General features: G+C 44.9%; 1 protein-coding gene across 1 annotated transcript; it reads left to right on the forward strand.

Annotated features, from left to right (window-relative positions):
- The first annotated feature begins 2,597 nt into the window (after positions 1-2,597).
- On the forward strand, positions 2,598-11,604 carry arf3b (ADP-ribosylation factor 3b). The gene is made up of 5 exons (XM_049000283.1): positions 2,598-2,650; positions 4,753-4,986; positions 5,903-6,013; positions 7,879-8,003; positions 8,786-11,604. The coding sequence occupies exons 2-5, from the start codon at positions 4,839-4,841 to the stop codon at positions 8,945-8,947; spliced, it is 546 nt and encodes a 181-aa protein (XP_048856240.1). The 5' UTR covers positions 2,598-2,650; positions 4,753-4,838; the 3' UTR covers positions 8,948-11,604.
- The last annotated feature ends 455 nt before the right edge of the window (positions 11,605-12,059 follow it).

The following is a 12,059-nucleotide window of genomic DNA, read 5'->3' on the forward strand; positions in this document are numbered from 1 at the left end:
TGTGTAAAATGTCACTTTTCTCAGTTATAATTAATAGTACTTAAGACTTCATATGTATATCGAATATGAAGGAAATCTTTCCCATTATGTTGGTATTTGTGTTTATTAAAAAGATATTTATATGTAGAGTCTTCTGATTGGGCAGATTGTACACCATGCATTACTTGAAGCTTTTTACTGATACCAAGAATCCAGTCCATTCCCCCTAACCTGTGCATCGGCGTCTTTCACGCCAAATTACATTCACCCTTCTGTTCTTACAAGCCAAGGCAGGCTGCATTTTGCATACTTTTTCAGCAAAATGCAATATAATTCACCTGTTAATGGCTAGAATCTGACAAGCGTGAGTACGGTCAGTTAGGGCAAAGTGAGAGTATGAAGTACTTCTGCTGGAAATCAATGATTTAAAAAATTAGAATGTGGGTGCATCTCCTGAGAGGACATTGCTTTCCAAGTCTGATCTTTATTAAGTGGCTCTAAAAGTGAGGCGGTGCAATGCATCCTGGGAGTTTCGTGTGCCTGTCGCTCTCAGACTGACATGCCTGCTTTTCCATCCATGTAGAGAACATTCCGGGCAAGCGGACCTTTACTACACTGTGCACTGGCTCTCCATTCTGTAAGGTTCTTAGATTACATTGACTATGTCTTATAATGTTTATTATAAGCCAATAAACCAGTTTAACCAATTGGCTGCAACTACATTTCAGTTATTAAGGCACGTATAAGTATTCTGGTTTTTCCCCAGAATGTTCTTTTATTATACAATATTTTAGTATAGAGGAAAAGCCTGGCTGATATCAGCTCTTTGTGGAATATTATTTATTTAAAAGGCAGAAGAACCAGAGGGCAGGGAATTAAATTTAAAGGAGGGTTGTGTCTGAGTTCCCATTTCTTTATCTTTCCATCTGTTTCATCATTTAATTATTTCACACTGTCATTCCTGAACGTTGCAGGGACACAGATTTTCCTGCTCTTGTGTGTGACACGGGGGAGCCGAGCTCCGAGGCTTTCTCTCTCATCTTCCTCTCCTCCTCTTTCAATCCCTTCTCTCTTTTGCTCTCCCCTACAGTGACGCCAGTTCGCCGCTGTCTGCGTAATTGGAAGCAGACGTCGTTGCCAATGAGAGGGAGGACAGAAATGGCCGGGTGTGAGAGAGAGAGCTGTCCTGCTGACCTGCGGAGTTTGTGTACGTCACGGGCAAGATCTGCTATGTGGGCAGATAGATGGATGGATGCAGAAGAAAAGACAGATGTTTAAATAGATGCTTATGAAGAGTCATACCGATAAGTAAAGGCAAAATTAAACTGGCACTTTAGCGCACAGCGGCCGCAAACATCTGTGTGTGTGCATGTGTCCGTCAGCGCATGTGACAGGGCTGGGAGGTGGGGCTGGTGCAATGCAATCAATGTAAATAAACAGCTGGGAACATATGCTGGTGGGTCACTCCCCAATCCTGCATACTGCCCTGTTCCTCGCCACTCCAGCTCTGATGTGGGACGGAGCGGGAGCCGGAGCGAGGGAGAACAGGCTGCGAGCAGCCAGCTCCCTGGCCCTTCAAAGGACTCTCCACCTCCCACAAGCTCTCATTATTTCTGCCAGCGCGGCCCAAGAGGACCTGTGATTGTGTGTTACTGGGGCTCATGTCTCTGCCCCCTGGCAGATGCTTCTGAGAAACAGGCGTCCTTCAATTATAACTCCCCCGTTCTGCAGCTACCACCCCAGCCCACTGTGACCCCCTCCATGACCCCCATTGGCTCCCACAATCCACACTCCACCCCAGAATCTGGTCCACCGCAGCAAACATCTGCAGTGCTGATTCTTTTACTGCTTCATCTAATGAATTTATGGACATCATTTGGTCTTCCTCTAACAAATGTCAGCTCCGCACAGGAACGTGTTTTAAATCATGTAAAAGTCAACACCTGGCTACCCGAGAGCCTGATGGAAACCTGCTTCTCATCCGTGTAAATACTCCAAGTCAAATGAATCATTAAAGAAGCAGGTTGAAAAGGGGGTGGAGAGGGAACTCCATCTTGCTGAAAGGAGGGGTGGGCAGGGGTGCCGGGGTAGTTAGGACGATTCCTAAATAACTTGGAACATAATTTCATTGGTCTCGGTTGGGGGCCCAGTATGATATACTTTCATGGGGTCCAAAATCTTTAACCACACCCCTGGGGATGGATAGCATGCACTGCCAATCACTAATATTCCAGTGTTTTCTTTTCTCCTTCTCCTTTCCATGTTTCACAGGTAAACATTCATTTCCTTACTGTATCCCACTCTCCTGTGTGGGATTCTTATGGATAATTTGTCCCAGGTGGCTGCATGTCTATCTCCAGTTTATTTATATATTATATATTATTAATTAATGGAATAACTTATTTGAGGGTCCATCTGGCACAGGTATTGCCTGCATTTCATGTGTACCTATGGCTGCCGGCCGTAAATAACACCTTCAGCTTAATGTCTTCAGAGTGGCAACACACACAGGTACACGGCCAGCAGAACGGGATCCTCACCTCGCGCCGTCAGGCTCTCGGCCTTGGAAAGCTGCGCCGATGACGCTGCAACTGCCGAGGCGCCCAACTCTGAAATATCGCGAGATTTATGAGCCCCGCAAGCTCGAGATTGAGTAGTGTCGCCGTTGGAGGTAAGTGAGGAAGCGGGTCATAATGAATAGAAAATGTAACGATAATAACAATAATAAATATTATGATTATTATTACATTATTTTGATATACTTCACGGGCGATAGTGGTTATGAAGCGTAAAGGTTCGGAGATTCCGCAGTTAAACAGCGAGGCTTCAGTGCTTTGGTTAGCATAGCCGCGGGTTAGCTGGCTAACCGTCTTTGGGAAGATGCGGAGGGGGGGGGGGGGGGGGTCGGGGTCCCTGCTTCGGTTTGCCGGTCACCGGCGCTCTCTCTGCGGAGACAGACGGCGCTTATAAGCCACACCACACCTTCCGCGAGTAAAGCGGCGGCGGCGGGGCGGGCGTGGTGTCCGTCAGTGTACGGCTCGTTTCAGCGCGCCCGTCCAGTCGTCCGACCGCCGGCGGACGTTCTGTGTTTCTGCCGAGTTCGGCAACTGCCTCTTTGGCTTTTCGGCTGTCCGAGCCGGCTGGATGGGGCGCGTCGCCCTCTAAAGCCGTGGGTGGGCTGGTTAGTTAAGCGCCGCTGAACCGGCTGAGTGATGCCCAGTACGACTCGGAACTGGCCACAGTAAGCTGGAAAACAGCGCCGTGCTTCATGGCCGTAGCTCCCAGTTTACTGCGATTTAATACACGAACAAGGAAAATTGTTTCGGCTTTTTTTGTGCCTTTTTAAATTCACGGTCATTCGTAATGTTTAAAGGACGCGTCAGAGGAAGTGTCAGTACCATGGACAGTACTAATGGGTTTCACACGTTAACCATCACGACCCGTTATTTTGAAGTCGTGACTGGGGAATTAAATCTGGAGTGGACAGTGAAAGGCACAGGACATCACATTTTGTGTGTTGCACGCGGGATCTTTTGAAAACCTGAACGCTTCTGTGTGTTTTTGTCTTGGTTTGTCAAACGAGGAAACCCTGATAGGTGAAAATATTAAACCTGGAATGAGGAAATATAATTTCTCTTTTATTCTGAGACATTAATCTATAATATGGGCACCGTTTTCAGCATCTGACTTCAGCAGTTCAGTCAGATGAGCTTCCTGTGCCAATAATATTTCAGGAGGTCGTGGGTTCAGGTGCTGTTCCACGTGGTTTTGTTCCATTAGGAATAACAGTAGTAGAATGTTTTTCTGAAAAGCATTTAAACCTGCTGCAAGGTAGTTGTAATTTAACTGGTGGTATGAATCACAGCAAGCAAACATTTGTGGCAGAAACTGTTAGCTGAAAGATAAAGACAAAAATCAGGCATGTTTGGTGGATAATATGCATGCATCTACATATTAAACCATAGCGTTGTTGTTAACAAAAACTGAGATATCTGTTTATCTCCAAAGTGGGGATAACTTACTGCAAGATTATACTATTACATTTATTCAGAGAAATATCCACTTTTAATTTGTACAGTTTTTACCTGTAATATGTCCATTGGAGCAGAGGATAATGTTTTAGCTGTTTTTATAGGAAGCTGGTATCATGTGACCCATCCATGTGAAAATGTAGAGGTTTGCACTGCATTTGTACCGCGCATGTTTGTGTCAGGAGGTGTGTCAAACCGGGCGTGTTAAACAGATTGCAGGGAGCATTGGCGGTTTCACCAGTCTGTGTGTGAGAAAGACCGACCAATTCCAGAATGGATGGACCATTGCTGATGCATGTAGGTGTCAGACTGTTCACTTGCGAAAATCTGTGGGTAAACGTTGGCTTGAAAGCGGATGGGGAGCCGTGTTAATGAAGCACACAATGTGTCCGTCTGTCCCCGGTGCCAGCAAGGAGCCTTTCACTGCCCTTTCAGGAATGCAGAATGTGATCGATTACAGGGAGTCACATTTAGGAGGAAATGACTGTGATGAGATCTGCCATTTGTGCTGTGGGTCATACAGACAAATGATTAAGAAACAACATTCTTCCCTTAGTTATATCTTTTTTCTGCCATCTTACACTTTCATAAAAATCATTTGTTCCCTTTGTACTAATTTTTGACCAACTGTTCAACTACTGAAGTGAGACTTCTTGATATAAGTACTCTAATTAAATGTTATCAGTACTGCTGCTGGATGTGTTGATTCCGCATTTAAGGTCGGCCCCCTGTCTCTCTTCAGTTTGTATGCTCATTGGTCGAGCACGGCCCTGCTAGGAACTGCTCGTCTTTGCTGGGAGCTGCCGACAAGTCAGAACCAACGGCACCATGGGAAATATTTTTGGGAACCTGCTGAAAAGCTTGATTGGGAAGAAGGAGATGCGTATTCTGATGGTGGGGCTGGACGCGGCAGGGAAAACCACCATCCTGTACAAGCTTAAACTTGGAGAGATTGTCACCACTATTCCTACTATCGGTATGGTCGTCTGCCTCGTCTGTACACATTCATAGATACATGCATGCATACGTGTATATTTAACATAGATATATTTCCTCAGTTCGAACAAGTGACTAAGTAAATAGATGGATGCCAGTTTTAATTTACGGTGATTTACATTTTTTGACTGAAAATGTGGTTTGAAAAGCAAGTCATAAGTTGTTGTATAATAATACCAGTCTGTTTGTTTTTCTCTTTTCAAAAATCACAGTATAAAACCAGGCACGTGAACTTAGGAGATCAGATTTGCTGGGATCTTAGGGGACTTGCCTGTCTCTCTGTGCCGGTTAAAGTATTTTTAATCTTTCGTGTGCTATCTTAGGCTGTTTAATTACAGAGCAGGAGCCAGCACAGTGGGTAGTGTGGCATTCCCGCTTCAGGCCTCGCTTTTCAAATGCAGGCAGTGCTTGCTAAGTAGTGTGTGTAAACGGCCGCAGGTATAAGTAACTGTGTGCGAGCCTGTGCACGCTGTGACGGGCTTAGGGCCCAGCGAGGACGCGCTCCCTTCGCATGCAGTAGGCCTGCCTGGGCAGGGCCTGGCTTATTGCCACACCAGTAAGAATGATTTTTCAGAAAGGCCACTTGCATAAATGCCCTCTTTGTTCTTTGTGTGATGTCCTGTTAGCATAGTGGGAACACTCGTTATAGCATAATGAGAAATTGTACAGAGGGTTCCCAGTTCACGTCAGCTGCATTCAGGAAATATGGATGTATTTCAGATTTTGTATGTAAAAAACAAACAAAAAATTAAAAAAAAAACAGCATAACTATGTAATTTGTTTTAGAATGCTGTATTTTACGTACATGTATAAAGCTTAAACCCAATGCATGGCACATAGAGAGATGCACCTTGTCATGTAGGCATCCAATAACTGAGCTGTGTTCATCCTTCCAGGATTCAATGTGGAGACTGTGGAGTACAAGAACATCAGCTTCACGGTGTGGGATGTGGGCGGCCAGGACAAGATTCGGCCTCTTTGGAGACATTATTTCCAGAACACGCAGGGTGAGCCGACCCCTGGGCACTTGAGGATGCTGTAGCTTCCCAGTCCCAGCCTTGTCGGAGTGTCCAGCTCATTGTTCATGTCTGCTTCTTCAGAGGTCTTGGCCCTGAAATGGAGGTGAAGTTTCATAAACTGCGGGTAACAGTGCTATTTGTGTGCTGAAAGCTGCTCTTTTATTGTGGATTGTGTTTGTTAAACACAGGAAGTGGAGTTTGCGACTGTCACTCCAGGATACAGGCAGACAAGTGAGCGCATTACTAAGGAACTCACACATTGGTTCCAGAGCTTAAAACCTCTATTCTGAATGACTCCATTTGTACCACTCTGGTATCTCCAGTGAAATTAGGTATTTTTTCTGACTAAATTGTCTTGCTTGTGCCAGCCAGTCAAACACCCGCATCTTGTTAAAGCTGCAGGCTAAACTGGAAACCATGTGTTGAATGAGGTTTGTGTCTTAGTTGTCAAATTTTTGCACAATTAGGACTGTTGGAGATGTGCAAGATAATTAACTGCGACAGTCTCAGTTGCCTCCATTTCACCTGCTAACAGAGTAGCATGTGTCAAGTTGGTCTGTCATTTAAGCCCATTCCCTCACAGTTATGGCCAGGATGTCCTAAAGCCTGCTATACAGTCCAGTCTAGGGCTGTGCTCAAAAAATCGATATGGCAAAATATCGTGATATAGCCTTAGACGATACACACACCAATACAGACATGCTGTATCCATACGGCCAGTTTAAGAACTTTTATTAGGCAGGCTATCCAATGGTGGAATGGCAGTTGTGAAAGTGCAGTGCGCAGTGCAGTCACAGGGTGCCAGTCAGGAGTGTAGGTTTTATATAAGCATTGGGGGGGTCGGGTATATCGGGGTCAGAGGTGTGACGTCACGTCGCCTTATAAGCCCATTCAGTGGTCATGCTGTGTACAGTTAGTTTTTTTTCCTATTGCTATTATACTTACAATATATAAAGTGAAATGTATCTTTCCATTTTCCTGTTATTCATTTTTACTAATATGGTCGTTTAAGTACATTAAGTTCCGCATTATGAACGCTGGATTTGCGGGAATCATTAAATGCCCCTGTCACTCTCCTGCACCCTGTATCTCTCACAAACAAACCTAACTTTCTGGAAAGAAACACACATAGAACAGCGACTTGAAGATATCTCCTTTCTGTCAGCACTATTTATGAAGTAAATGATTCAGAGTTTCTGGTAACTCAGTAACTGACTCTGTGGCGTTTTCAGCATATATGCCAGATCGATCTGCCCCGTTTTTAATGGGCTTCTGACACTTTCTTACGCCCTAACAGCAAACACAGTGGGATGAGAATTATGACACAAACGCTATTTACTGCTGCATTATAAGCCTTGCTATTTATGTTAATGCTGTTAACTAACCAAACTACAATCAAATAAGATAATCTTTATGAAACTTAATCAACATGAGACCATTAAATTCCACCATTTCACACAGCCTTTTATTAATTATTAAGGTTTTCAATAAGTTAAGTACATGCATATTGAAGCTGTACCGCACATTTCCACTCACCCCTGTGTTATTTGTGTTATTAGGGCTGTGTCATTTAGGCATTATTCGGAATGTATCGTGATACGTATCGTATCGTTGTCCCGAATTGTGATACGCATCATATCGTGAGGTTGCTGGCAATACCCAGCCCTTGTCTAGTCCCAGATTCATTCAAAACTGCTACTAGGGCCATTCTTGTCCATTTTAACATGAACCTGCTCAGAACGAAAGGGCCATCCCATTTTGCCAAAGGTGACAGGGTCCCCGTGCTTTGTCAGGAGCCTCCACCACGAGCTGCCGTGCACTCGCACCCTGACCTCGGACTGCTTTCTTGGCAGGCCTCATCTTCGTGGTGGACAGCAACGACCGCGAGCGCGTCAACGAAGCTCGGGAGGAGCTGATGAGGATGCTGGCCGAGGATGAACTGCGGGATGCCGTGCTGCTCGTCTTCGCCAACAAGCAGGCACGTGAACTGCGGTGGCTCCCCCTCTGTCTGTCAGCCATTAAAACATAATGGTGAAAGATAAGCGGTTAACAAGCTGGGAGCGTGGACATTTGTCTGGGTATTAAGACTGTCGGCAGTGGTGTCATTATTTCATGAAAAACTTCCGTAACTATCCCTCTGCTTGCTTTGTTTTGTCTACGCAAAATGAATGTGACTGTGGGTCTAAGGTGCCCATGCTGACACCTCAATGTGCTCTTATCAGATTTCCAGAGCCGTCCAGAGGAAACAATGGTACAGATAATTTTTTTCCCAAGTGTGCCGGGAGACTGAAGACGCAATTTAATATTTGTAGGCAGATCAGTAATGAGAGAGAACAGTGGGTTTTAGGTTTTGAAAATGGATGAAATGATATTTACAGTCTGACATCACTGAGAGTCACCAGATTACTGGCCTTTTAGAGGAAACGGGCTCCTACAAGCTCTTTTAACCATTTTTATTCGGTGAGGTTTCCATTTTTGTTTGTAATTTTTCATCGGCATCGCCAGGCTACTGAAAGGACCCCAGTTCCCACCCTTATAATAGATTGCCGAGTCATTATCTAAAAGATTGCTGAGTCATTCTCGATCACGCAAGCCCCTGCCATTTCATCCTTGCAGGGGCTGTTTGTGAAGATTCATTGGTAATATAATCCTTGATGGCTGTTCTGATTTTCATTTTTATGTCTATTTCTCCATCTTCTCCTATGTATGCACCAATGCCCCTCCCCCTGTGTCCCTCTGTCACCCCCCCCCCCCCCACAGGACCTCCCCAACGCTATGAATGCGGCTGAGATCACAGACAAGCTAGGCCTGCACTCCTTGCGCCACCGCAACTGGTACATCCAGGCCACCTGTGCCACCAGTGGGGATGGTCTCTATGAGGGCCTGGACTGGCTGGCCAACCAGCTCAAGAACAAGAAGTGAGGCTGGCCTTGGTGCCATGGGAGGGGCTGGGCAAAGGGGGAGGGCGGGACTTAAATTTGTCAGGTCTTCTTATTTTTTCCTTTATGTTTTTAAGGGCACTGGGGTGGGTTTTGGATTGAGGGTCTCAACACCCCCCCACCAACACTCACACTAAAATATCATTCTTTTCCTCTCCTTACCCTACAGGCCTGTTATTTTTGTCTATCTTGAAAATAAAACAGGTACTGGGCTTCCCTGTGTGTCGAATCTGGCATAAATCTACTGTAGATATAAAAACAAAGTAACGGATCTTTTGATTGAATTGTACTGTCAGCAGCAATTGATATTGATGGATATCTTTGAGAGGGGCTGGCAGATGGTAATTGATCAGTGCGCCTCTGGGACCAGGCCCAGGAAGACCCTCTGTTAGGCCACACGTCCCCCTGACGACACTTGTGTAAGTGTTTGTTCGCCACAGTCGCTCTCGTTAGCTTTAGCGTATGCACATGTGCAATCCGCGTCTCCTGCTTCATCTGCCAATGAAAACACTCTACTGATACTTCCATTATTTTGACCGCAGAACCATTAGAGCCAGTTCATTGGGAAATGGGAAAATGTCATGGATTTGTGGGCATGCCTGTTTTTATTTTCTCATTATTTTTCAATCAGATATACTTCCTCTTCAGGCCTAAGCCTAAGGGTTGTCACTGGAGAGTAGACCTTTCATGAAGGGTAGGGCTGGGTTCATAGGTCACACGGCTCTGGCCATGCGGCTCTGCAGATTCTTCATGTGTCCAGTGATTGTAGGCAGTGTTGCATCCCTGTCTAATACCAATAATGTCTGGCAGTGTTATGTGTGCTCTCAGCTTTGGGTCTGATCTCGGCAGGTATTCACGCAGCCTGTGGACATGCCGGCTGTGTGCTTTATTTTGGCTTGTTCTCTGCTGTGGTAAACTTCTTGAAACCTCAGATAAAAAGTACAGAAGTCAGTGATATTCAATATCAGCTCTGATGAATTGATGGTTCTTGTTCTGGATGAGAGGGACACTAAAAATATATCGAATTTGCCAGAAAGAGCTCTGGTGTCGTGTAAAGCTATTGGTTTACATTTTTATTATTTAAAATGTTTTTCTGTGTGTTGTGGAATTTTTTCATACTTTCATGGGTCATTTCCGTGAATTTGGAAGCATGTAAATTAACCCATTGTCTAACGAGCACTGATCCCTCCTCTGTGCTGCACCTGTACCCACTGACCTCTTGGTTAGACAGACAGTTAGAGTAGCCAGAACACATACTTTGATGGTTTATATTTCTTACCAAAGCCTGCACTGCAATTATGCAGAACCTGACACGCTTCCATGGCTCCAGACCCTCGTGTCGTACCATGGCTGCATGTACTGAGGGCGCATCAGCAGTGCCTGTACTGCTGGTCTCACAGCTTGAATGGAGAGATATGCGGCTGCATAGAGAGCCTGAGCTGCACTGAAGCACCTGAATCCACCTTTTCTCACGCTGCCGTTCACCAGCAGGACGAGAACACTGGCTGGATGGGGGCCAGGGTGCTTTGGGTGGAGCTGAGGTCCGTCCAGCACAGTCCTAGGCACAGATGATGCTCTGTGTGGCCTGGGGCCAGGGCTGCATAACAGTGATTTATGAAGTGGTCTGGAAAACCTGGAAATAAGCGTTTATTTACCTTCGTTACTTTTGCTATGGTAAAGTGAAAATTTTTATTATTTATTAGATGTATTTATTTCTGTACAAGAATTGAGGGGAGCACACAAGCCTGATTCCTCTGTAGTAGTAAGTCTGTTATTCCTTTAGACTTGAGTGAGTTAGTCAGATGAAAATACTGTCCTGTCAGGCAGAAGAGGCTTGTATTGTGTTTCACAGAATAGCGGGATGGAGTAAAATGAGTGACAAGTTATTAGATAAAATGGAGAGAACTGACATTCCATGTTTTTTTAATGTGTTATAGAACTGTTACATTAGTAGATGTTTGAGGGAAAATGTCTTTTTTTATTCAAACAAAACATTGCCGACTGACAGAGGAAAAACTGCAATTTCAACCAGTAACGTTACATTCCATCACCAACTGAGGCTAGACCCAGTGATTACGCCAGTCAGTTCCTGTACACTGATTGTATTCACACAGACACTCAGCTTCCCCTTAGTACAACAGATCTGTTGAGCTGTATCATTTTTGTGGCCTTATATTAATGGTGGTTGTGTTCTTCTTTCATCGTTTTGCAAATCAAACTGTGGGGTATGGAGTGTAATCAAATTCCTTATGCGCCATTTTGCCGGGTCATTTGATTGTCGCAAAATATATTGCTGCTTTTAATTAACATACATGTTTCCCTGTTTACATGTTTGTGTTTGTTCCTTAGCGAGAGACTAGTCTGCACGGTCTTCATATACAACTTGTGGGCTCCTGTATTTTAAGAGTGTGCTTGATTTTCTGGTTGTAGATTCGATGTTTTGGGTCCAATTTTGATGGATAGAAATTGTTTGTGGAAAAACTGATTATGTAAAAAAAAACACTGCTGATGATGAAATCCTCAGTAACATACTGAAGAAAAATAGTTAATAAAATGTGAATCCTTGGGGTCAGCTTGATCCTGTGACAGTTTAAAAAGTACTGTGCTGGAAAATAAACCTGTTTTCTGTTTGACCTGTCATTCCGGCTCCATGTGGCTTCTGTGGGGGCAGGGAGGTGTTGGTTTGTGGGCAGCTGAAGACCAGATGGGGAGGATCTCTGTCCGTGTGACGTCTAGATGCTGTGAAGTTCACTTCATTCCTCTGATTCTGCCAGAACCTGTTCTCCTCTCTTGAAACACGAGCTTCCCGTTTTGGTGAGAGAATCAGGGAAAGGACAGCCCTCACTGTGCCAGTTACAGTCTAATGGTGGAGACTCCCTGCTTCCCCTGGAGGTAGTGATGCCCCGGGTTGCCAGCCTTTACTGCCAGCCTACCAGCTTCCCACATGGCACACTCCAGTGATGGATAGACAGACCACCGTCACAGCAATTGTAATTTCCCGGAAATCAAGCTGGTGACAATGTGCTGTTTTGTAGACTTTGTGTCTCAAAATGTAATGTACTGTGCACCTGCGTTGACCATTTGCTGAACCAAAA

Source organism: Brienomyrus brachyistius, unplaced genomic scaffold (assembly GCF_023856365.1).
Source record: "Brienomyrus brachyistius isolate T26 unplaced genomic scaffold, BBRACH_0.4 scaffold50, whole genome shotgun sequence".
Lineage (NCBI taxonomy): Eukaryota > Metazoa > Chordata > Actinopteri > Osteoglossiformes > Mormyridae > Brienomyrus > Brienomyrus brachyistius.